Source organism: Delphinapterus leucas, chromosome 1, assembly GCF_059928025.1.
Source record: "Delphinapterus leucas isolate spDelLeu-1000000601 "Yukka" chromosome 1, BTC_Dleu_Yukka2, whole genome shotgun sequence".
Lineage (NCBI taxonomy): Eukaryota > Metazoa > Chordata > Mammalia > Artiodactyla > Monodontidae > Delphinapterus > Delphinapterus leucas.
In genome coordinates, this window is record NC_143129.1 from 111,808,071 (window position 1) to 111,835,802 (window position 27,732).

Sequence of the window (27,732 nt, forward strand, 5' to 3'; positions counted from 1 at the left end):
CTAATTCTTCTATGAGTCCGTCAGAACTTAGGCCATGGACTGGAATTTGATCCAATATCCTCTAGGTCCTACGGAGCAGCTGACATCCAGTAACATGAGTATATAAAATGCTCCTCAAGACTTTACAGTGAAAGTTCCTAGAGGAATAAAAAATATACATGTAAAATTGTTCCATGTCTGTCATAATATCTAGGTAATATCTCTGGAAAAGAAACACAAGGGTTGCAGTGATTGGAGAAATGGGCTCACTAAAGTTGGATTCATGAATTCCCATTTGCAAATTATTTTGAGATAACACCACAGCTGTTTTTGAAAAAAAATTCTAAGGTCAATGAAATCAACTGAATTTCTTGCTTTTACTTTCTACAGGGGGATGTCTTTCAAGAGAAACGAAGTAAAATTCAAACTTCTTTAAAAAAAGAAGCAACCCATCCAAACTATGCCCTGAAATGCTGCTCAGATCTAGGAAAAGAAATCAAATATTTAAAATTGTAATTATCACATTTATACTAGCAAAGAGATGCATTTTTAAGTAGAGTATGTACACTCTTGATCGCATGTTGAAATACCTCGCCTGGTCAATGTAAACTTAGGGCCTTTTAATAGTAATCTTCACAGTTTTAAATCATTAATGCTCGTCTACATCTTTGATTGTTTATCTTTGATGATGGTTATTTGATTCTCAGTCCCTTTGTTAGAATCATAACACCCATTATTATAATGTAAAACTAAGATCTACTTCACTTAGGCAGTTTCCAGAAGAGGACGGCGGTGAGAAGCAGCAGGGAAGAGTGGTAACATGTTGAAACAGTTTCACATTTGCATGAATGAGACACCAAAGGGCTGAGGTTCAAACCAAGCCAAACCAAACCAAACCACTTAGCTTCAGAGGAACGGCTTGATATAACGAAAACAGAGCAACATAAATAAGGGCCAGCTTATCCATTACGTGAGGGAGACATAAATGACATCGATGGCGGTGGTGTAGGATGTGTAGAACATAAGGGCTGCGTAGTTCTGCGTGTGCCTCAGGAAAAGCCAACCATTGTGGAGGCTCTGCTGTACGTCAGATATGTTAGAGATACCAAGAGCAATGTGCCCTTCCAGGTCAAGCACAGGAGAAAGACAACTGAATCAGTCATGAGTGGTGCAAGTGCTCAGATTCATGCTCGTCTTTCACAATGAACTTTATAATCAACTTTATAGTCTAGATCCAGAAAAAAAAACAAAAAACTTGGTGGTATTTTTATTGGGATTACATTACATTTATAAATTAATTTAAGAAGCACTGACATCTTTATGGTGTTGATTCTTCCTCTCCATGGTGTGTGTTTCCACTTGTTCAATCTAATTTTCTGTCTCCCAAGAGTGTTTCATAGCTTTCCCCAAATAGATTTTGGACATTTATTGTTAGGTTATGCTTAAACATTTTATTTTTTGCTATTATAAATCTTTTTTAAAAAACACATATTTAGCACAGAAGGGAGCATCCTCCCTTCACCTTGCCTACTCCCTTGCCATTCCTTAGGAAGCCCTGATAAGCCTGGTGCGTACTCTTCTGGATCTATATCTGTGCATTTACAGAAACATGACATATAAACACATGGGATCTTCCTACATGAGTTGTTCTTGCACCTTGAGTTTTCCACTCTCATAGTATGTCTTGGAGACCTTAACACATCGGCACATAGGGATCTACTTCATTCTTAAGGGCCACGTTATTACGTGGTGTGGATGTGCTATAATTTATTAAAAAATTTCCAACGACGATGTGCATTTAGGCAATTTATTAAAAACATTCCAACGACAGTGCCAGTCTCAAAAAGGTACATGCTGCCTGATTTTACATGGCATTCTGCAAATCAGGCCAGAGAACAGATCGGTGGTTGCCAAAGGTTCACTGCAAAGGTTCAGAACCAGGGAATTCCTTGGGGTGTTGAGATTCTTTTGTATCCTGCGTGGTGTTACAAGAATTTATGCATGTTTTAAAATTTAAATAGATACCTTGTTTTGATAAAGAGTGCATTTTAGAAATGCTGTCTAATATTAACAGAGCTCCACTGGCTTTTTTCTGTTTTTTAAATATCCTTCTTTAATCTCTATTTTGCACCTTTGTCTGTGATTTTGTTTTATTTTTTTAGGTGTCTGTTTTATGTATTTTTAAAAAAAATCTAAACTAATCACCTCTTTCTCTTACAACTGAATTTAATCTATTACATTATTTTGCTAACCTCACTCATATTGGGATATTTACTGATATTTGGATTTATTTCCATAATTTTATTTTATTTTTTTAACATGTTCATTGGAGTATAATTGCTTTACCATGGTGTGCTGTATAACAAAGTGAATCAGCTATACATATACATATACCCCCATATCCCCTCCCTCTTGTGCCTCCCTCTCCATATTTTTATTTTTATATATACCATTTCTTCCTTCTTCCTGTTTTCTGTTGCACTGATAACATCTTCCACATCTCCTGTTTTCCATCCTGCTTCAGCTGGTTGGGAAGGTGAAGATTAAATTTCTGTAATAAAGGTTATCTATAATTTCTCAAAACGTATACACTTAAAGCTTTTCAGAATCCCTACCTCCCCTTCCAAGCATGTTTTAACTACCCGCTGAACTATCCCGTTTTGTTGTTCTCAGAGTTTGTTTTAGCTTTCCTTTGAAACACACAATTAAAAAAAATAATCTATAGTTGCTTGTGATTATTTACATATTTATCATGTGCTCACCAATTTTCTTAGATCCTTTATCTTGCCCCTGGGTTCCTTTTCCTTTTGATTAAAGTATCTCCCTTAATAATTCTCTAGGGTAGCTTTGAAGATTTTACCGTTAACCCCAGATCTTCTATAGTTTCACTTTAATTTTAAGTGTATGTAGATGAACACTGCTCGGTATCTGTAGCTAAGGATTTGACTTTCTTCAATTTTGGAAAACTTTAGCAAAATCTCCTTAAATAATTGCTTCAAAACTTGCTTCATCATTTCTTCCATTTTTTTCTGCAATTCCTATTAGATGTACGTTAGAGTCTCTCAACTGATCTTCCACGGGTGTGTGTTTGTGCTTTTTAATACCTGTCTCTCTCTGTGCTGGCCTCTGGGTAACTCAGAACTCTTATGTAATTCATTACATCTTTCTACAACTGAGTACAGTGTCATTATTCTACCTATTGATATTTTAAAGTTCAGAGGCTTTTTTATTTCCATGATTTCTAAATTTTTTATATCCATTTGATCTTACATCATATCTACCTACTTTTTAATGTTATTTCTTTGCCCACTCTAAATCTATTATTTCTGCTTTTTATTTTATTTTTTTTGAACTTTTTTTTTTTTTTTGGTACGCGGGCCTCTCACTGTTGTGGCCTCTCCCGTTGCGGAGCACAGGCTCCGGATGCGCAGGCCCAGCGGCCATGGCTCACGGGCCCAGCCGCTCCGCGGCATGTGGGATCTTCCCGGACTGGGGCACGAACCCGTGTCCCCTGCATCGGCAGGCAGACTCTCAACCACTGCGCCACCAGGGAAGCCCTTTTCTGAACTTTTTAAAGTAAATGTATTTATTTTAACTTCACTGCTTGTTTTAAAACTTAGTTTCATCTCAAGTGGAGTGAATCAATATTCCAACTGTCAGTTTTGCTGAGAGAGTTTCTTAGCATAATTTTCTTCATGTGTTCTGGGTGGTAGGCTTGTTCTGAGATTGTTTTCTCTTGCGCACTCTTTTGTGGTTTCCTGCACCCAGCTCCCCAGTCCACCATTAGGGCTCGTCATGGTGCTTTGATGTTCTACAGTGATGTCAGGATCTCACAGTTCCAGTCAGGGAGACATGGGCAGGCTGACTCAGTTCCTGGCTGGGAGGCACCCCAGATACACGGTTTCCTCTGAAGTACCAGCTCCAGCAGCCAGTTAATTGCCATTGTTTTTAGCTTCCTTTTGGGAGTGAGGACCTTTGGCTCCAAACAGTGACCAGGCTCCGGTCTCTTATCTTGCTTGGTGCATTTTTAGTTCCTTTACTGGCAGGAGCTGAGCTCCTGGCCGCTACTGCCTGTGTTTGGATGACAGCCCAGCTGTTGCTTCAGCCCCACTCAGTATTCCATTTGTGCTCCACAGAAGTGTTTATCTTGTTTTTGAGTCCATGTATGCATTTTTGGTACCTCCTTTTATATTTTATCATGGCTATACCCGTTGAACATAGGGAGTGTTTTCAAGCATAACTCTTGCTTTACTATCTTTTCATAAGAGAGAGACAGTGCGCTGTAATATAAAATTAGTCTCAAGACTACCATTATGAAGAATCAACGTTGCTTGGGTAGCACCAAACAAGGTAAACCTGCAATGTCAAGTTCCTCTTCCCACAAGAAAAGGCTGGATTTCTTTATACATCTGCCCCTAACAGCATAGGAGGGTACTTATTTTCCTACAACCTCAACAATTAAGTACGATATTTTTTCTATGAACTATAACCCCCAACTTATTTCTCTAGTTTAGACTTTACATCTTAGTTATGACTCTATTATCACTGAAAGAAGTGAGAAAACTTGCTGCATATGGTGAAACAGCAGGCGTCATTCCAATATGTTAATGTGTGACCCAGGGGTATTCTTTAGATTGTGATCTGTTCGTTTAAAAGATGGTGCTTTAACTTGGTTATGGCAAGTTGGATACAGACATGTAGACTGGAGCCACAAAGTGGCAGGTGGGCCAACAGGAAGGTGATTATCTTTTACCCTCCCTCCACTCCATAGATTCAAATACAACTGGTTCCAAAGGGTTGCACCCTGAAGCTGATTGTCCAGATTTGTCCCCAGTCTGACAGAACAAAACAAGCTATCTCTGCTGATCTGAGAGTGACCTAGCAAGAAACAGATCCCAAAGACCTATTCCCCAGGGCTTGTTCAGAGAGATACTAAGGACAGACTATCCATATAGTCTAAAACTATAAGGACAGTTTATAACTTATTGAATATCTACTTTATGCTAACCATTATAGGAAAATCAAGGAGGCATAACTAACATTCTAAAACTTATTGAATATCTACTTTATTGAATATCTACTAAAACTTACTGAATATTTACTTTATGCTAACCATTATTGGAAAATCAAGGAGGCATAACTAAAAGCACTTACAGTCTCCTTGGAGAGACAAATAGCCACGTGAAAAGTCAAACAACAGTGCACACAAGGCTGTATATATACCATGTGAATGATGTGGTAAATGAAATAAAAGCTAAGGCTTGCAGTGAGCAGAGAAGGATTCATGCAGTAGGAACAACTTCGTTTGGGCCTTGAAGCTGCTGGACTTGGATAGGTTTTGCGGGGAGGGTAAGGTCAGAACCTTGTGGGTTCCAGAGACAGGAGGCAAAGGGCTGCATTTGGGAAGAACAAGGAATAAGATTAAAAAGATGGGACCTCCCTGGCGGTCCAGTGGTTAGGATTCCGAGCTTCCACTGCAGGGGGTGCAGGTTCGACCCTTGGAAGGGGAACTAGGATCCTGCATACCGCACAGCGTGGCCAAAAAAAATTTTTTTTAAATAAATAAATAAAAAGATGGACTGTTGCTCTTCCTTTCTGAGGTAGACCCATTTCTCCTGGGAAAAGAGATGGAGATACAAGGGAAGGGAATTAACTTTCACGTCACTAAGTTATCAGTTAATGTACGAACTAACTAATTATGTTCTCTCAGAAATAAGATGCTAGAAGACAAAGTATCTATCCTCAAGAGATGTGAGATTTACCTTCATCAGTGATAGGATTAACTCTGAGAATGCAGAATCTGTTTTAAGGCTAACTACTGAAAATATTTTAAGTACCAAAAACTCTTGTTGAGAAAGAAGGAACTGAAAAGGCAGGGAAGATGGTTGTAAAAGGGCGAAGATTTAAGTGATTTCATTCTCAGGAAATGTCTTATTCAAAAGGCTCACTATTCTCCAAGTCCGATACACGTGTGTCTGGGGGCAGTCACCACTGGAGCACAAAAACAGACATCCATGATCACCACACACACTGATCCCTCTCACTAACACAAACGAGTCCTTGTCTCCAGGGGAAATGGAAAAGTGTAACTGCAAGGGTGTGGCATCATTTCCTGCCTGCTGTGCACATGGTATCTTCCTTCTTTAATGACAATGTTTAAAACTCATGTGTTGGTCAGGAAATAACACCCTGCCTGTGTATGGAGGAAGTTTAGACCCAGAGAGTAAAGAGAGAAAGAGAGCGAGCAGTCTAAAGATAATTGACGAACTTTCAGATGTTTATTAATAAACACAAGGGCTGAGTAAAAAGTCTGTTTTTATTGGTTGCTCATTTCCTCAATAGCAACAGGAAAAGGAGAGGCACAAGATCATACCCTGGCACCTCTGGGGCATGAAGGCAATGTCCTGGGGAAAAAATCGAAGGGGTTGGAGGGGTGAGCTGATTAAAACTTAGATTTTTGAATTAACGAATTCTCTTGGTGATAAGGTATAACAACACTACACTCGCTATAGGATTCATCTGTACATGATTAAAAACCAGACATCAAGCAAATCTCTAGTGAAGCATCATCAGAAATTTCTCTGCTTGAGGAACATAAAACGCCACCAGTCTGGTGGAAGAATTAAACATTGAAAAAGTTAAAGCATAATTACCCGAGTCATTACTATACATTAATAGAACAAAAGTATACAGTTAACTGGAGCAGTTTTTAAGTACTGATTTTCCCTCTATCGTAGTACCTGTGGAAACACAGTGTAATTGGCTATTATCATTTTACCTCCTAGACCAATAAGCTCTCTAAAGGCAAGCTCCAAACTTGTTGACATTGCCTGACACAAAGTAAGTATGTACTAAATATGAGGGGAATAAACACACACTGTGCCCCCTCCCCAAAGGAAAACAAACCACAACAACGGCAAGTACACACATGTATAAAATCAGATGCCAGTGAACATCTGGAAAAATTTGCCTTAGCTACCTTCCTCTGAGATGAAACAGCTCACTTCACACAACCTCCAAATTGCCAAGTGATGTCAGCCTAGTGATTCCTAAAGCCGAAGCTAAGTGCTGACTCATTGAAGGTACACAAGGAGAGTGCCAGATTTGGGAGGCACTACCTATTCATTTCATTTCCAAGTAAAAGAAGAAACCATCACATTTACTTTAGGATCCTGTATGCATTTTGATACCTCTCTGAATAAAGGCAATTCTCCTACCACTATGAATATACATACACTGACTTTTCGAGGGTAAGCATGACTATACATACTATGAATGTTAATTTTTTTTAAACCCTTGGTTAGCCTGAGACTTTCCAGCCATCAAGGATGCCTTCGTTTCCTGTAGCTTGTATTTTAGTTGTATCTATGTTATGTTTTCTTCCCCTTTCTTTTGAGGAAAGCTTCTCCAGGACACAAAAAAAGAAAAGAAAAATGAGGGAGTGGATGAGATTCAAAACTGTTTTCATTTTGCTTCATGGCATTTTTCCATAAGCCAAGTAGACTAATGAGTTATTTAATCCATGGCAATTTTTTTTTTTTTTTTTTTTTTTGCGGTACACGGGCCTCTCACTGTTGTGGCCTCTCCCGTTGCAGAGCACAGGCTCGGGACGCGCAGGCTCAGCGGCCATGGCTCACGGGCCCAGCCACTCCGTGGCATGTGGGATCTTCCCGGACCGGGGCATGAACCCGTGTCCCCTGCATCAGCAGGCGGACTTTCAACCACTGCGCCACCAGGGAAGCCCGATCCATGGCAATATAAGATCTAAGTGGAAAGCACCCATTTCAAAGTCAAACCATGTGAGAAAATTCAGTGCATATACAAAAACTATGGATAAACATTAGGAACATATTGTTAGTGATTCATAACCAAGACAATTTGTTTCTGGTGCTTAAAATTTTGAAATATTTATAATTATGCTCTTGAAATAAGAAAAAGCTCTGAAGCACCCCCCAGGGACAGAAACCATAGTTCTGTACTCAACTGACTTATCTCTGGACACCCTGCAGTTCACTGATAAATCTGTGAGCAGTAGTAAGATAAAAGAAATTGGGAGAGTCCCGGAGAAACATAAATCCTCTGGACTATCCACACCAATGTACAAACAGCAAAAAGATACAGAATTCTAACACTGGAATCATACAAATAAACAAAAAAGTATTAAAAGAATCTTTAAAAAAAAGATCATTTATTTTAGAAATTTTCTATAGTAATCAAAGAATAATTTGCTCTAGTACTCGGCAAGTGAATGATGTCAACTGCCAGGCTGTGGTAGCCTGCCAGGCTGTGGTAGCTGTACCTTGTTATGACAAGAAGACTTGCAGGTAAGGTAAGAGTCATGACAATTTGTCATTTAGGTGTGGTGGATAGTAGGAGAATTTTTTTCCCAGCCATTATGCTTTTTGGAAGTTAAGCTATTCTGGACTGCAGAAATACCATTAATTTTGTTCCACACATTCCAAGCGAATAGATCTTTTACCATATAAGGTGAATTTCAGTTATGGATTTTTCCTTTTTTCTGACTCATCTAGATGGCTGATCTCTGGGCAGGACTCAAGACTCTTCTTTGTTCCTCCTTACTTCTTTCTAGAAGGAGGGCTAGTAGACATGGCAACATTAAAGGAGTAGTATTAAACCTTGGTGCTCATAAGGGGTTAAGGCTCTGAGTTCAAGCAGGGGATCTCTTGGAATTAGTTTGTTTGGAGTCTCTTTTTAGAGCTCCTCTCAGGAGCCATCACTTTGAAGTCTCTCTTCTTCCTTGAAGTTGATGTGATAGGGTGGGTCTGGAGCTGCCTCTCTCTTGGAAGTGGATTATACCCTCGGAGGGCCAGGGGAGGATAGCTCACATAAGCTCTCCTCTTGGCTTTAGGGAGAATCAATAGTCAATTTCCTCCTGCCCACCCCTTCCTCACCCTGTCTCTTCCTTGCCCAGGTTCCCCTTTTCTTCATCTGGGCAAACAGAGATTAAAGTACAGGGAAAGAGGGTAAGGAGGCTTCCTGTGCTTCCTCCAGCTTCTGGTCCAGGTCTTCAGCACTTAGGCAAAGGAAGTCCTTGTGACTTAACCGAGTTCTGGCCTAGCTCACCAGGAGAGTGATAGTGAGGTTTGGGGCCAGAGCTTAGTTTTCATTAAATGTTCTTTTGCCTGTCTTGTCCTCTGTCTATATAGCTCCTGCAGATCCTCTGGGAGAGGAAGGCAGATAGCTGTGGGAGGGAAGAATTGGGCATGTGGACCTTGATCTCAGACTTCTCTCAATCAGAGGCCCAACTCATCACACCTGTGACATATGGCAATGCCCCAGATGAAGAGAAGGCATTTGAAGTCTATAGTTTAAAAGACTAAAAATAATAAATTTCTATTTTACCATCATTTTTTTTTCATATCTGTGAAGTGGAAATGATGCCAATCCTGCTCATTTAATAAAACTGGCTCAGAAAGGCCATGTATTTTACCCAAAATCATATGGCAGAGTCCATGTTTTCTGCTTGAAGCTTTGGGGAAAGATTTAACTCTTCTCTTTAATTTACTTGACCTAGCTGAAGTTATAAAAATTAACCAAGATTTTATATTTCCAGTGAGCATATGAGGTTTCTTACAAGGTAAAATGATGATGTAGCCGATGGCCTGTTTATTAGACAAAAGATTTGTGGTGGATACTGCAGAATTTCTAAAAATATTAAGTTAAGAAACTGACCAGTACAATGATACACAAAAGTGATTCAGAAAGGGATCTCTACAACATTGTCTCATCATGCATTAGGTATTTTCTGAGTCCAGTATCCAGCACCAACATTTTAAAACTTAACATCAACATCCCAAAACATAAGCTAATGTACTTGAATTTAAGATTACACAGCCTTAGCTTTAGGTATCAGTGCAAAGAATCTCACTAGCTCTTAAGACTAATATACCTCAGTCTTTAGTATATTAGTATATACCTTAGTATATACTATACCTTTAGTATATTAGTATATACCTTAGTATATTAGTCTACTAATATACCCTACTCAAATATAAATTTGAGTAGGGAGATGCCAACTCAAATTTAAAGTAGCTAACTCTAATATTGCCAGTTAGCATAGTTTATTTCTTAGGAGGGCTAAAGATTTAAACTTGCTATTACATGATGAACAGTCATGTGTACACTTAAAAGCCTTTATTCCTTTATTCTTAGAAAAAACGTGCTGTTACATCTAAAAAGCTGAAAGTCTTTATTTGCTAGACACTTCCATGTGGACATTTGCCCCACAAGTCTTATTCTTTGTAACACACCACAACACATTTTTTTTTCAGGAATATAATTTAAGCCATCCTACCTAGAATATCAAGAAACTTGATTTCCCCAGGTAGACTTAACTATCCTTCCTCTTTTGCAGCTATTGCAATATATGGTCATTGCAATATGAACACACACACACGCACACACACACACACCCCACAGCAATTATCTTCTGTTTTAGAAGGATGTATATGAATGTCCATCTTTGCAACAGTTTAAACAACTTCAGGTCCAAGACCAAGTTTTGTGTTGTCAGAACTTAGCACAGTGCCTATAACATCGCATACTGAATAAACTGGTACAATGAATGAATGTGTTATTTTGCTTCTCCAACTATTCCTTAAGCTCCTTTGGGGCAGAGATGGAGCCTTAAATTATTTTGTATTCCCAATAATACCTAACAGTTCTGGGAACCTAGTCAACATTCAATAAATATGCACTGATTTATTTGCAGTTTCATAGCAAAAATTTCATTAAACAGAACACTTCTCGCTATCACCAAATACACTCAGGTAGAAACTAGATATTAATCCATCAAGGAAGCTATAAAAGATTTCTATACTGGATGGGAACTTATACTAAATCACCTCTAAATTCTTTTCCAATTCTGAAATTCTATTTTTTTATTTTTAAAAGACATTTAACTAGTGCAGGACTATAACCTTCTTAGATTCGAATAAACCAATATCATGAAAATATCACCATTACTCAGAAACCACTAAATTTTAAACGAATTTTAAAAAATCTCCAAAAGACTAAAGTATACTAAATAGTTAATGAACACAAGCAAGCCCTCAAAAGTTCATTTGAAAACTCATTGTTTAGAAAGAAGAAACCATTTTCCCACAAAACAACATGGAGGTTTTTAGACTCTCAGGGCAGTTCATAAAATCTATTCCATGGGTACAAGATCAAGTACTAATACTGTTACAGAACTCAATCGACACTCATAATGTGGTTTATTTGGGGATGCCCGAAATATTCTTCTCCATAGGACATCTGTATGAATGGGCAATCATCTGGGTAAGAAAAACCTGGTTTTCACCATGGCATTCAACTTTATTATAAAACAACCACATACGGCCAAAACATAAATTCTCAGTTCTGTAAAAATATACTTCATTGGTCTCACGGAAACGATTCTGTAACTTGCTCTACTGAGGTGCCTCAATGTCTATAGTTTCTTAAGTTTCTCTGTCACAACAGCATGATTTTTTTTACACACAAATTTTGGCTGTAGTTTTCTAACATGTGAGGGCATATAACATATACAAGTCAGGAATTGTTGATCTATTATTAGCACATTTTTGCGGTACATCCTCAAAGGACTTTTTCTTTCAAGTTTATTGCTCAAGCATAAGGGCCTGTCTCCCTTCTCTGGCACTAGGTTTATGCGAATTATTCTAGAGAGGATGCTCCTAGTATTCCTATCCAGCTCTGCAGAGTGCTGTGGTTAATCTCTGATACTACTAAAGAGAGATCGTTTGCTACTGGCTGCTTTTTCTGCTTTTTGCAGGGGAGATCTGATTTTTATCACCTTGTCGTTAATTATCCCACACAAAGCTTTCCTCCATCAGTTTATGATCCAGTTTTAAATGACAGTTTGTACAATTGTTTTTATTATTAAAAGAGTCAATGAATTCTTAGAGCTGCTGAAGCACATTGATTATTCACTCAACACGCATTTCTTGAGTGTTAGGTCTAAGACACAAAGGTGGGTACAAAGATGTATCACACACAGATCCTGCCTTTTAGCAACTTGAAGTCTTGAATGGGCCATGAGATATGTTCTTAACATTTTCTTCCACACACTGTGGTTAGTTAAGTGTCAACAAAGAGGTAATACTAATTGTTTTGGTAGTTCATAAGGTCCCAGGTTCCAGATACCACAGGATTAAATTCTTTGTCTTAACTCTGGCAAGTCTGAAGCTTAAATCTCAGAAGGCTGACATTTGCAGTAATGCTCAATTTAGGTCAATACTGACTTCAAGTCTTACACAGTGGATCCTAGCAAGAAAACACTGCAAAGGGCTACACTCCCCCGTGCTGTCTCTATATCTGCCACACTGGCCTCTTGTGATTCCTTTGCCTGGAATGTTCTTCTCCCAGATACCCACATACCTCCCTCTCCCAGTTCCTTTAGTTCTGCTCCAATGTGACTTTTTCAGAGAGGACAACCCTACTTAAAGTAGGACCCCTGTCCCTCTCTCTCCTTACACTGCTTTTTCCTTACAAAGAAAGCACTTATATCTGACATTATATTTTAAATGTATCTTTATTTTTTTGGCAGGGCCTTGTCATTTTTATCACTGCCTAACCCCATTGCCTGGAACTATTTATTATATGTTAAAGACAAATGCGCATGGTTCTGTCTGAGGACACACGGATTCCCCTTGTAGCCTCCCCTCCACCAGGTTATTTACTCTCTACAATGGGCATCTGTGATAATAGGAATCTCACTACCTAACATGACATTTTCAGAAAGTTGTTAACTTTTTGAAAGTTGAGTTTGTATTGAGCGAAAATCTTCTTTCCTAAAACTTCTGTTGTTGGTTCTATTTGGTGTTCTAGGACACGCGGAATCAGTTTAAAACATCTACACTTTCCACATGGCAGCTCTTTGAGCATCTCCTGTCTGTTCTCATAGTCCCATCAATCTTCTCAACTTTAGGCTATATATACCTTCAACCAGGTCTCATATAAGGGTTTTTGGTCTCTCTTTTATGCTGGTCACAATCTCTTAAGTTATGGTGTAAAATACCCAGAAATTAGCACAGTATCTCTGTAATTCAAAGGTCTCAGTCCCTTTCCACAGCCGTTAAATGCTCACTGTACATTAGCACATGCCAGAAATGTCTCATCCACTTTTCCTCACTCACTCATCCCTTCATTCCACAGAATGAACTCTGGTGAGCACTTACACATGACCCACAGGGCTGCTATTGTCTTTCATTCTGGGGATGCGGGAATGAACCCTACAGACGAGGCCTGGCCTTATAAAGTTTCTATTCCTAACAATTAGAGGTAATTCTTCCAATTAGGGTTTTGTTTTTGAAACAGAGGGATGCTAAATCTTAGAGCTAACAATTTACCCACTTGTGAAATCTAGAGTTAGGAAATTTCCTGCTTGTGAAATAGAATATTTGCACAGAGATTTATAAATTTACAACTGGAAAAGGGATGAGAATTAGATGGAGCTTCTGAAGAAATTAGTTCATATAGTCAAAGTGTTTTGTTGTGTGTGAGGTGGGATTGGGGACCCTCGGGGCAGAGGGCTGAACTCTCCATATTTCTCAAGGTGCAGTATGTTATCAGGTCCTGCAAAGCCCCTCCCTCCCCATCTCCTTCACCTCCTCTTCCTCCTCTCTGTTTCTTTTCTTTCCTTTTATCACCTTACACCACTCTATTCCTCTTCACCACCATAAGTGAGCACTCTTCAAATAAATTTTGGTATATGTTCACCAAGTTGCTTTTTCTTAAAAAAAAATCTAACTAGAATTTTCTTAATATTGCTTTGAATTTATAAACTAATTTGTGAGGACTGAACATCTTTGTAACATCAAGTTTGTGCCATCCAAAGACAAACAATGTCTCTCCATTTATTCAAATTGTCTTATATGTCATTGACTAGGCATTTAAAAGTTTTTAAGTTCTTGTGTATTCTTTTTTTACTTTATAAACTTATTTATTTATTTATTTTTGGCTGCGTTGGGTCTTTGTTGCTGTGCGTGGGCTTTCTCTACTTGCGGTGAGCGGGGGCTACTCTTCGTTGTGTACGCGGGCTTCTCACTGCGGTGGCTTCTCTTGTTGCGGAGCGTGGGCTCTAGGTGCGCGGGCTTCAGTAGTTGGGGTGCGCAGGCTCAGTAGTTGTGGCCCGTGGGCTCTAGAGCGCAGGCTCAGTAGCTGTGGCACACAGGCTTAGTTGCTCCACGGCATGTGGGATCTTCTCAGACCAGGGCTCGAACCCGTGTCCCCTGCATTGGCAGGCGGATTCTTAACCACTGTGCCACCAGGGAAGTCTTTGTGTATTCTTGATTAGCTTAATTCCTAGATATCTGATAGTTTTTGTTGCCATTCTGAGTGGTATCTTATTTTTTGTTAAATCTTTTAGTTGGTATGTATCTTTCTAGTTGGGAGTGTTTTATTTCATAGTTTAAAAATTAGACACAAAACAATAACACTAGATTTAAAGAAAAACTATATGAAGGCCAGATGTCCCAAAACAATAGGAATTATAAAATAATAAAAATGCAGGATTTTACACGAAAACAGTAGTATAGGGGACAAAGGGGCAGTGCTCATTATTTATATTAAATAGAAGACTCCAGATATAACCTAGAAACTTACTAGCCTTGTAATTAAGATGTAGTGCCAGTGTTGGCCTAATCCTTAGCACAGGGTCACTGTATGGCTGGGAGGATCCAGATGTGGTCAGTGTTCTCAGTGAAATGGGAAAGAAGGGCCTTGGAGAGGAACCAAGCGAGGACAGAAGAATTCAAGTGGATCTGTTCGCCTGATAGGATGAGAGGATCGGGGAGGGTCTCCAAATCAGGGGTCCTGATTAGAAATACAAGATTATCTCCCTCCATATCATGATAAACCCACTTAATAGAGATTTTTAAACATGGATTTTGGTGATTTACAGTACAGGATCCACAACAGAGACTAAATATACAGTAAATCTCATTTGCTTCACATAGGAAAAAAATCCAGTACTCTGTCAGTGCTTTATTATTTGAGGGAAAAGATGTATTATTAAACAATCAATGGCAACATGGTCATAACAATCCATAATAGTGAAATAAAAGGAAATGTTCCCCATTCACTGACTGGCATTGGACGGCATCCGATGATCTAAGAAAAGCATTTAGATTCATGTCCTGTGTTAAACCCAAGCAAGTGAGGTGAAAGGCACTCATATATTATTCTTGTGGCCAGGAATTCACTGCACATTAAGTTGTCAAGGTGATAGATGACAAGAAATAAAGTTCTAGGGAAGAAAAAAGTATCAGTTTGAATAAACCACCATAACAAGGGAGTCTTAACTGAGGCATATTTTTGTTACTAGATGTAACAGGGATTCTGAAGTAGTGTTTCTCTCACAGCATCTACCACCATCCCTACAGAGATGCGAAAGGTTTTCTTTAAAATTATGTTCACCATCAAATGATTTTTGTTTCATATTCCCCAAAGACTGAAGTAGAATATTGACATGTCGTGGGTACACAGAAACTTTATAAAACATATCGTAGATGAGGTCTTCATTTTAAGCCTACCCATTGGTGCTATCTGCTGTTTCATTAGCATTCTGAATTTCACCTTAAACAATAGGCTAATCTAAGTACGATTCAGATCTGGCAAAAGAAAAAGATCTACTAGAGATCCCAGTTAGTATGGGACAGAGGACTCGGGGAGAGAGGTATTATAGAAGCAAGGATTCAGGGCACATTATCAAAATGAACTACTCTGAAATCCCTCTGCGGTCTATAATTTTTACCACCTGTGCTTTCCAGTGAACTGCCTGTGAGCATTATCGGCTGAAGGCCATGTGCCATGGCGTTGATGCTGATGGTTCTAAATCAGAGAAGCAGTTGAGTATGTACCAAAAATAAAAGTGGGGATTAACTCCAACCAAGCAGCTCAGATGCACCAAACTCTTGTTCAGTGTGATCCTGCTGGTGCCAGCCAGTTTGCTCCTGGCGACTGGCTTAGTCCACAAAGATTTTTTTTTTTTGGTAGGTGGTTTCAAGTCATTGAAATCATTCCCTTGGCTTCCCCCCTCCCCAATTCAGAAAGCAGGAAATGTCTTTCCTGTGTAGCAGTCACAGAGCAGTCCCCTAGGGTTTTCAGGGGGCTTGTCTTCCAGTTCCTGCTTCTGGTTTCTAACTGTTAACTCTATATTTGGTAATGGCCTGACGATGGGCTGTTTTGGATTTGGTCATAATAAGATAACCTGGAGTCACGGAGCAGAGATCTAAAGCAATCTTATTTTTCCAGGAAGCAACGTGTTGACCTTTCAGGATTTCGTCTATTTATTGAGTGTTTTGAGTAGTTGAATAATGTTGTTTATTTATAGCACAAGATTGGGTGTTTATGCTATGGGTCCTTGAGGGTCTGTGACTGTACAGAAATAGGATACATACACTCTCCTGGTTTACAATGAGTTTATATTTGTTTCTTTGTTTCTTTCTGATGTAATCTAAGGAATGCTCTTTATGCATGCTCTTATCCCATGGCAGCCTTGAAAATAGCTACTTGCTCAGAAACGAATAAATATTTGTCAGATGAGTAAGACAAGTGTTGATTTTAATCCTTTTACATCAGGGCAAGAAAGAATCAACATCCCATTGATAGTCGATAACTTCCTCCTTCCCCCAGTATCTTTAAAGCTACATAGTGTTAAACCTATATGCACACAATCTTTTAGGAATAAAGAGATAATGAAATAGTGTTTGCCATTGGAAGAAGCCATTTAGAAAATAGTCAAAAACGATTGGATTCCTATTTTACCACCAGAGTGCTCTTCTAACCCTACTTAGATTTTGCTTTGTCGTGTTTTCAAACCCCAAGCGTTAACTTGTTTTGTAAGTAAGATCAGAATGACTGCACTTTCATTTCACAAAAGGAAAATCAAGGCATAAAAACATATTTTGATTATTGTAAGATCACCTTGGAAATGGGAAAGGATTTTGAGCTTCACAGAGAACCTTTTGTTTATGAAGTTATCAGTCATTAAACCAATTTCAGAGGATTATCATAAGAGAGCTAAAATAAGAGATTAAATTCTCCCCCTTGGAAACATTACTTTCATTTTAATATGAATACTGAGTGGTTTTACTTTCTTTAGTAATTTATATCTTATTTCTTGTCTCTTCAATGTTCACTATAGGCTGGAAGTTTTTTTTTTTTAATAGCAGGTGTATAGTGAATAATCTTTTAGAGAATCTAAGCTGTAATTCAGAAAATCAGTTCTTTTTATAACTTTCTATTTTCTTTTGGTCATTTTGCACTCGTTTTTATACTTAAAATCCTGTTTTACGAGCCAAAATTTGACCACAGGATCTGTGCAACTGTAATGATTCCATAATATCCCACAGCAGGGTGCACAGGGGTGAAAGCCACATGCTGGAGAACTGACCTGAGATCTGAACCCTCGCTGCATCCCTCTTGGCTTTGGGGGCATTACGTAACCTTTCAGATGAGAATTCTCACCTGAAAGATGGGACTAATCTACTCCCCAGGGGTCCTTCTGGGAGCTAAATAAAGTACATAAGGATTCTACACACAGGTAGCACAGGTTCCTTACCAGTGTCACTCAGTGCGAGTGCTATTAGCATCCTGGATTCTGTGAATGCCCCACCCAGTGCAGGATGCCCCCGAAAATGCCATGAGGACCCATAATGAGGGCTTTGTGAAATGATCACACTAAATCTATTGCTTATGCTGATTTTTTCTTCCATTCCTCTTTTTTAAAAATGTATATTTTGGCTTTGTATACTCATTCTTTGAGAATTAGCTCAAATTCACCTCCTCAAGTCCCTAACTTCCAGTAGCTGAGATGACATCATATTTAATGCTCTTGAAATCTATCACCATAAAGGCGCTTTACAGTGGCCTCCAGGCCCTACATGATCCAGCAGCTGCTACCTCTCAGGCCTCATTCTTCTACCACTCTTCTCCTCACTCTGCTGTAGCCCACTGGCCACCTGGCTTTTCCCTCAACATGCGAGGAATACCCATGCTTCAGGCCTGCGACATCACCAGGGGTCTTCCTAGGATCATCTCAACGTTCAAACTTATAGTATTATCATAAACCTCATTTGGTACCAGAATCATTGGAAAGAAACAGGATTGGAGTCACAGCTTGTCAGCCAGGCAGCATCATACTCTCTCCCTTTGGGGGAATCTTCACAACTGCCTGTGTGGTGGTCCACACCGCTGCCCAGGAGCTAGTCTCTCCCTAAGCTTCTCCACGATCATCTCAGATGCAAGAAAAAGAGATCCACTGTAGGCAGATTCCGGATTTACTCTGGCTTCGATGCCTTATGCTCCAAAGGAGCCAATAGCTCTTGTAACTCAATAGATACACCTTCCATGTATCAAGGGACATGCCCAGTTACAAGTGTCACCACAGTCACAGAAATCCCATCTATGGCTTCCTACCAGGCGCTTATCATTCTCCCAGCCCAGATGCAGTTGACCAATCAGCAGCCATTTATGCCATAAGCAATGTTGCCTAGTAACACAGTTAACATTCTACCTTTATCAGGCTCCCAGGGAAGCTGAGCTAGAAAGCTGAGAAAGCCAAATGTCAAATTCTCCTGCAGAAGGGGAGGGGTCCTGTGACTGCTTTGTTCATCGTGTCTCTTACTCTTTCTGTTCCCTCTGTCTGGATGGCTCCTCCCGGGACATCTGCAAGGCCCGCTCCCGCACCGACTTCAGTTCCCTCCTCAAAAGTCACCTCCCAGTGAGGCCACCCTATTTGAGAACCACAACTCCTAATCTCACCTGCTGTGATCTCCTACCATCCTCGTGTGCTTTATTTTCTTTTTCATTGTCCTTATTACCTTCTAACATATATAATTTACCAACTGATTTTGCTTGTTTTTTCCCCCCACAGAATTTAAGTTCTTTAAGGCTGGGATATTTGTCTTTTATTTCTTTCCTCCTGCACTGATAATGCTTGGCCCCTAGAACAGTGCCTGGCACACAGCAGATTCTTCAACAACTATTTGTTTTATTTATGAATGAATTAATGCCCTTTCTCTCTTTCAGACTCTAGGTTTTCATTGGCATCCTTTTTTTTGGTGGGGGGAGGAGGGCGAGATATTCTCAGCCCACAAATAAAAAGCAGCATGGTGTTAGGGATTAAGGATAGGGACTTTGGGGCCAAACTGCTTGGACTTCAATAAGGGTTTTGCTACTCACCTTGGAAGTTTCTCTAATCTCTCTGTGCCTTAGTTTTGCATCTATAAACGGGGATAATAATAGTATATCCTAGCGTTGGCATGAGGATGAAATGATTTAAAACATGTGTAAAGTGTTCAGAAGAGTGCCTGACACGTAGGAAGCACTAGATGTTAACTATTATTAAAATCAACATTAAAAAGGTCTTTATTTCTCCTCTGCACCACTTCTAGCTATTTCCCTCTCTCCTAGCTCTCCTTCCTCTCAGATGATCTACTTGAAAGTTCCATAAGCCTTTAACTCCCACTCACTTTTCCAACCAGTGACACTAAGATTTCTAATGCCCTAGTTGCTGCTTTTCTCCCCTTAGCCCGTGAGTTAGTTGAACTACCTGCCATCACTGACCACACCTGAGCCCCTCCTCTCTCTTGGTTTCCCCCCGTCCTTATGGCTGCCCCTCCTCAGCCTTCTCCAGAGGAGTCTCCTTTTCATTCATTCACTCTTCACTGTTATTCCTGACATCATCTCACCAACCACATTCTCCTGGGGCGACTCCATTCCCAGGCATGGCTTCAACTCTCATGCTGATGACACCCAAAGGGTGTCAGTCCTAATGACTGTTTCCTAGAGACGTCGTGTCCTTTCTCACATCCATGACTTGGAGCTTTCCTTCCTCTTCCTGGCACTTTCTTCATCCCCAGCTCCCTTTTCCTGACTGGTTCTCAAGTTTTAATACAACCATTTCTCTTGTTCCTCTCCTCTGGACTCGCATAGAGCTTTTCAGAAGCCTCTAGCACAGTATAACCTTTTCTGTTGTCTGTTTATTTAGTTTCCCCCTAGAAATGAACTGCTTATAGGTATATATGTCCTCAAAGTATGGTGCCTGATACATAGGTTTGCAAAAAAATCTGGATTCAATATATGAATATACAGTATCTATATAGAACAAATTATGATTCAGTTACAATTTAATTCAGAACTAAGCATTGGGTTAAGATAATATCTCATCAAAATGTCAGTCCTTCCAGAAAATCTTATCAGGGGTAAATATAAGAGATAAAGAAAAACATTCCATTTTAACAATATAAATGCACTCTGGCTATACATAATATATTTTGCTATATTCTATATTTTGCTGTGGATATAAAACCAACTTTGAAAGATAAAGGGCTCCCTTTGATGTTTGTGACATCAAATATTACTTGACTATAGTCAACTGCTCTTTGAGCTCAGTTAAATCTTACAAGTACCATATTTACCTAATTAGGAAAGTTTAGGAAATCAGGCTTCAGGCTCCCTGCCATGATTACAAACACCATGCATAAGTACAGAAGAGCAACTAATATATACATGGTTAAAAATCACACACTCTTTTTAAAGAGGTTTCAACGGCTTAGTGTCTTGCTCTAGCTCTGTTTTTTTTTTTTTTTTCCGGTACGCGGGCCTCTCACTGTTGTGGCCTCTCCCGTTGCGGAGCACAGGCTCCGGACACGCAGGCTCAGCGGCCATGGCTCACGGGCCCAGCCACTCCGCGGCATGTGGGATCTTACCGGACCGGGGCACGAACCCGCATCCCCTGCATCGGGAGGCGGACTCTCAACCACTGCGCCACCAGGGAAGCCCCTGGCTCTGTTTTGACATGAGTCTAGGGACCTACCTGCAAAGTGCATCCGAACACACCGATCATCAGCATGGCCACGGACAAGTAGTCGGTAAATACATCCCACCATGGCTTCAGAACCCGGAAGGCAGGCTGCTGCTCAGAGAACTGCCGGAACTCTGTCACCGGAATCATGTTTCTGAGAAAAGAGAGATTACTGGTGAATTAATTTATCTTTATGCACAACATACTGCATTGTTAACAGCATTTGAAATTCTGCTTCAACTCGTCGGATTCAGTGGTCTGAATCAGTCCAGGAGCTGTCACAGCACCTCAGAGTTTTAACAAGCCATTGAGAAATCCACCAGTTGAGGAAATAAGGAGCCCCATGTCGAAAAAGCAAGTACCTTTGCTAACTCTTGTCTAACCAGTGGGTGCCCTTTAGCTCCACATGGACCAGAAAGAGCATGACCAGAGCCACCCGTTATTTCCTGGTGTCTCCCTTCCCCTAAACAGAACACAAAGATGCCAGAAAGAGCAGAGCCCATCCTTTAAAATGTTTTTGCTATTTATCTTATCATCTTGGGTTTTTGCTTCAAACTATTTTTTTAAGTGTATCCTCAGCATTGGTTTGTATTAATTATTTACTAAGCCCCATTTGTAAAGCCTTTTGCTTGCTCCCTGGGGAAGGCAAACGACTTTGCCACTGGTCCTTTTCTTGTAAAAGGGACAGTCTCATTTTGGGGAGGAGGTGTTAGGGAGAACTTCAATTTTTTTTTTTGCCCTCCCTCTTTTTTTGGTTCCTGTGCTTTTGACTTGATTTTTTTTCTCTATTTCCTAAATTTCACTGTGAACCTCAAACTTATCCTCTGAGAAAACAGTTTTCTCTGGAAACACCTAACTCTAGCTAAATGACATAGGATATATGAATAGGGTGCACTGAGGCTCTGGGAAAAGGGGAAAAGAGACACATCCTTTTCTTAGCCTGCGTTGTCCTTTCTTATCGCTCAGTCCCACTGCCTGTATTATGATCTAAGACTTGAAGGTAACCATCCAGCTACTGGGAGAAGGAATATTCTTTCCTTATCTCATGGCAAGGAATAAGGGCCAAAAAGACAGTCTCTCTCCCTTTTGCCATCTTTGGATCCAATAATCTTGCTCTTTACACCTGCCCTTGTTATTTAGTCTGATTAAAGGCAGGGAAAGGCTACATTTGGTGCTCATTCTTCCAAGCCTTTTTGTTTCCTGGATCTTCTCTTCCCTAATAGTGAATTAAAGGCTGTACAATAAACAGCCTAAAGAAAACCAGAGCCTCTTCTTTGAGTTCACTGCTGTTTATCTTTGGAAACTATTATAATGTGTTCCATTCCATCTCACTGCTTTATCTGACTTTTTCTTAAGCAGTCTTCCTTAACACAACGTTGAAAATTCAACCGCTTCGTGCTGCTTTCACCTATGACCTACCTACTTGACATCTTTGCAGCATTTGATATGATTGCCTCATTTTATTGAAACACAACTTTCCTTTTCTTTTTTTTTTTTAATGTTTATTTATTTTTGGCTGCGCCAGGTCTTAGTTGTGGCACTCGGGCTTTTCGTTGTTGTGGAATGAGGACTTCTTAGTTGTGGCACGCAAACTCTTAGTTGCAGCATGCACGCGGGATCTAGTTCTCCAACCAGGGATGGAACCAGGGTCCCCTGCATTGGGAGTGCGGAGTCCTACCCACTGGACCACCATGAAGAGTCCCAAAACACAGCTTTCTTAACTCTACTTTGTTACCACCACTGGGCTGGAAGTTTCTTGAAGGGGGAAAACCTATATGTTATGCATATGTGTGTTCTCAAAACATATGTTGCAGGCAAGCCACCCAAGCTAAATAAAAAACTTCACTTATTCCTAGTGTTATTAGCATTTCAGACTAGTCCAAAGTTTGATTTTCCTGACCTTTCACGACCTTTTTCTTCTCAATGGATCATTATAATCTCATGGCCCCAAATGTTTTCTCGTCACAGCTATCCAGTGGCGGTCACAGACAGGCACGAACTCATCTTAACTTCCACATTCTGCCTAGAAGCTACTGTCTTGTTCTATTTTGCACCCCTACCACTTACCACAGTGCCTGGAAAACAAGGGGCCCTGAACAACTGTCTGTTAAATTGATGGGTGAATTCAGATGCTTGTTCATGGAGCAATGCTCACTCAATCAGATTGGGGGGGGACCCTAGGCAGCCACAGTGACAGCACTAACAAGTAGGGTACCTGTGCTGTAGTCTACATCCTTTGATAGATTTAGTTATTGTCTCCTTCATGATAAGTTCCTGTACATCTTGGAGGGAATTGGGCTTGTTCTTTGAAGCAAGGAACAATTTCAGGAATAAAATATACCAATGTGTATTTTATTGAGAGCTGTGTTCTCAAACTTTTTGACCTCAGGATCCTTTCATGTTCTAAAATGTAGTGAGGAGGACCTCAAAGAGCACTTTTTAGGTGGGTGATAGCTATCAATACTGGCCACATGAGAAATTAAAACCAAGAAGTTTCAAAAATATATATTAACTCACTTAAAAATAACAAAACCATTACAAGTTAACATAAATTGTTATTATAAAAAATAACTATATTCTCCAACACAAAAACAATTAATGAGAATAATGGCATTGTTTTACATTTTTGCAAATCTCTTTAAAAGCTGGCTTAATAGAATATAGCTGGATTCTCATATCTGCTTCTTCAATCTGCTGAGATTTTTTTTTTTTTGCTGTACGCGGGCCTCTCACTGTTGTGGCTTCTCCCGTTGTGCAGCACAGGCTCCGGACGCACAGGCTCAGCGGCCATGGCTCACGGACCCAGCCGCTCCGCGGCATGTGGGATCTTCCCAGACCGGGGCACAAACCCGTGTCCTCTGTATCAGCAGGTGGACTCTCAACCGCTGCGTCACCAGGGAAGCCCAAGATATGTTGTTTTGATTGAAATTTATGAATCAAATATATATGCAGTTAGCAAAGGGAGGACTTTCTTAACAGACTTTTTATATAACTGGGGATATTAACTTTTGATAATATATCAAACTAACTTGGTTAGTTGCAATATGGAATCTGAAAACTATATCAATGAACTTTTCAAGCTCCTTGATGTTAAAACTCATTCGTCAGGGAGGACCTTCAAGATGGTGGAGAAGTAAGACATGGAGATCACCTTCCTCCCCACAACTACATCAAAAATACAACTACATGTGGAACCACTCTTATAGAACGCCTACTGAACGCTGGCAGAAGACCTCAGACTTCCCAAAAGGCAAGAAACTCCACAAGTACCTGGGTACGGAAAAAGAAAAAAGGAAAAACAGAGACAAAAGAATAGGGACAGGACCTGCACCAGTGGGAAGGAGCTGTGAAGGAGGAAAGGTTTCCACACACTAGGAAGCCCCTTCGCGGGCGGAGACTGCGGGTGGCGGAGGGGGACAGCTTCGGAGCCACGGAGGAGAGCACAGCAACAGGGGTGTGGAAGGCAAAGCAAAGAGATTCCCGCACAGAGGATCGGTGCCGACCGGCACTCACCAGCCTGAAAGGCTTGTCTGCTCACCCGCCAGGGCGGGCGGGGCTGGGAGCTGAGGCTCGGGCTTCGGTCGGAGCACAGGGAGAGGACTGGGGTTGGCGGTGTGAACACAGCCTGCAGGGGGCTAGTGCGCTACAGCTAGCAGGGAGGGAGTCCGGGAGAAAGTCTGGACTTACAGAAGAGGCAGGAGACCATTGTTTCGGGGTTCGCGAGGAGAGGGAATTAAAAGCGCCACTTAAAGGTGCTCCAGACACGGGCGTGAGCCGCGGCAATCAGCCGGGACCCCACAGACGGGCATGAGATGCTAAGGCTGCTGCTGCTGCCACCAAGACGCCTGTGTGCAAGCACAGGTCACTCTCCACACCTCCCCTCCCGGGAGCCTGTGCAGCCCGCCACTGCAGGGTTAGTGATCCAGGGACAACTTCCCCAGGAGAACGCACGGCGCGCCTCAGGCTGGTGCAACGTCACAGTGGCCTCTGCCGCCGCAGGCTCGCCCCGCACTCTGTGCCCCTCCCTCTCCCCTGGCCTGAGTGAGCCAGAGCCCCCGAATCAGCGGCTCCTTTAACCCCGTCCTGTCTGAGCAAAGAACAGACGCCCTCAGGTGACCTACACGCAGGGGCGGGGCCAAATCCAAAGCTGAGCCCCAGGAGCTGTGCGAACAAAGGAAAGAAAGGGAAATCTCTCCCAGCAGCCTCAGGAGTGGCGGATTAAATCTCCACAATCAGCTTCATGTACCCTGCCTCTGTGGAATACCTGAATAGATAACGAATCATCCCAAATTGAGGAGGTGGACTTTGGGAGCAACTGTAGACTTGGGGTTTGCTGTCTGCACTCTTTCTAATTTTTATGTTTATCTCAGTATAGATTTTAGCACTTGTTATCATTAGTGGATTTGTTTATTGGTTTGGTTGCTCTCTTCTTTTTTTTTATTATTTATTTAAATAATTTTTTCATCTATTATTATTCTCTTTTTCATTCTTTTTTTCTCCCTTTTTTCTGAGCCGTGTGGCTGACAGGGTCTTGGTGCTCTCACCTGGTGTCAGGCCTGAGCCTCTGAGGTGGGAGAGCTGAGTTAATGACACTGGACCACCAGTGACCTCCCAGCGCCACGTAATATAAATCAGCGAGAGCTCTCCCAGAGATCTCCATCTCAATGCTAAGACCCAGCTCCACCCAACTGCCAGCAAGCGCCAGTGTTTGATGCCCCATGCCAATCAACTAGCAAGACAGGAACACAACCCTGCCCATTAGCAGAGAGGTTGCCTAAAGTCATACTAAGTTCACAGACACCCCAAAACACACCACCGGATGCGGCCCTGCCCACAAGAAAGACAAGATGCAGCCCCACCCACCAGAGCAGAGGCACCAGTCCCCTCCACCAGGAAGCCTACACAAGCCACTGAATCAACGTCAGCCACTGGGGGCAGACACCAAAAACAACGGAAACTAGGAACCTGCAGCGTGCGAAAAGGAGACCCCAAACACAGGAAATTAAACAAAATGAGAAAACAGAGAAATATGCAGCAGATGAAGGAGCAAGGTAAAAACCCACCAGAGCCAACAAATGAAGAGGAAATAGGCAGGCTACCTGAAAAAGAATTCAGAATAATGGTAGTAAAGATGATCCAAAAATTTGGAAATAGAATAGAGAAAATACAAGAAATGTTTAACAAGGACCTAGAAGAACTAAAGAGCAAACAAACAATGATGAACAACACAATAAATGAAATTAAAAATTGTTTAGAGAAATCAATAGCAGAATAACTGAGGCAGAAAAACGGATACGTGACCTGGAAAATAAAACAGTGGAAATACCCACCCCAGAGCAGAATAAAGAAAAAAGAATGAAAAGAATTGAGAACAGTCTCAGAACTCTGGGACAACATTAAATGCACCAACATTCAAATTATAGGGGTCCCAGAAGAAGAAGAGAAAAAGAAAGGGTCTGAGAAAATATTTGAAGAGATTATGGTTGAAAACTTCCCTAACATGGGAAAGGAAATAGTCAATCAAGCCCAGGAAGGGCAGAGAGTCCCATACAGGATAAACACAAAGAAAAACATAAAAAGACACATATTAATCAAACTATCAAAAATTAAATAAAAGAAAAAACATTAAAAGCAGCAAGGGAAAAGCAGAAAATAACATACAGGGGAAACCCCATAAGGTTAACAGCTGATCTTTCAGCAGAAACTCTGCAAGCTAGAAGGGAGTGGCAGGACATATTTAAAGTGATGAAAGGGAAAAACCTACAACCAAGATTACTCTACCCAGCAAGGATCTCATTCAGATTCAATGGAGAAATTAAAACCTTTACAGACAAGCAAAAGCTAAGAGAATTCAGCACCACCAAACCAGTTTTACAACAAATGCTAAAGGAACTTCTCTAAGTGGGAAACACAAGAGAAGGAAGAGACATACAAAAACAAACCCAAAACAATTAAGAAAATGGTAATAGGAACATACAAATTGATAATTACTTAAATGTAAATGGATTAAATGCTGCAACCAAACGACACAGACTGGCTGAATGGATACAAAAACAAGACCCGTATATATGCTGTCTACAAGAGACCCACTTCAGACCTAGGGACACATACAGACTGAAAGTGAGGGGATGGAAAAAGATATTCCATGCAAATGGAAATCAGAAGAAAGCTGGAGTAGCAATTCTTGTATCAGACAAAATAGACTTTAAGATAAAGACTATTACAAGAGACAAAGAAGGACACTACATAATGATCAAGGGATCAAACCAGAAGAAGATATAACAATGGTAAATATTTATGCACCCACATAGGAGCACCACAATACATAAGGCAAATGCTAACAGCCATAAAAGGGGAAATTGACAGTAACACAATCATAATAGGGGACTTTAACACCCCACTTTCACCAATGGACAGATCATCCAAAATGGAAATAAATATGGAAACACAAGCTTTAAATAATACATTGAACAAGATGGACATAATTGATATTTATAGGACATTCCATCCAAAAACAACAGAATACACATTTTTCTCAAGTGCTCATAGAATATTCTCCAGGATAGATCATATCTTGAGTCACAAATCAAGCCTTGGTAAATTTAAGAAAATTGAAATTGTATCAAGTATCTTTTCTGACCACAATGCTGTGAGACTAGATATCAATTACAGGAAAAAACTGTAAAAAATACAAACACATGGAGGCTAAACAATATGCTACTAAATAACCAAGAGATCACTGAAGAAATTAAAGAGGAAATCAAAAAATACCTCGAAACAAATGACAATGAAAACATGATGACTCAAAACCTATGCAATGCAGCAAAAGCAGTTCTAAGAGGTAAGTTTAGAGCAAAACAATCCTACCTCAAGAAACAAGAAACGTCTCAAATCAACAACCTAACCTTACACCTAAAGCAATC

The 27,732-nt window shown here is 40.5% G+C and overlaps 1 protein-coding gene across 1 annotated transcript in view; it reads right to left on the bottom strand.

Annotated features, from left to right (window-relative positions):
- Window positions 1-27,732, bottom strand: part of LRRC8C (leucine rich repeat containing 8 VRAC subunit C) — a 93,372-nt gene that overhangs the window by 15,239 nt on the left and 50,401 nt on the right. The window contains exon 2 of the mRNA XM_022553298.3: window positions 20,822-20,963. Coding sequence (XP_022409006.1) covers window positions 20,822-20,959 — 138 coding nt within the window. The 5' untranslated portion in view covers window positions 20,960-20,963. The remainder of the gene's footprint in view (window positions 1-20,821; window positions 20,964-27,732) is intronic.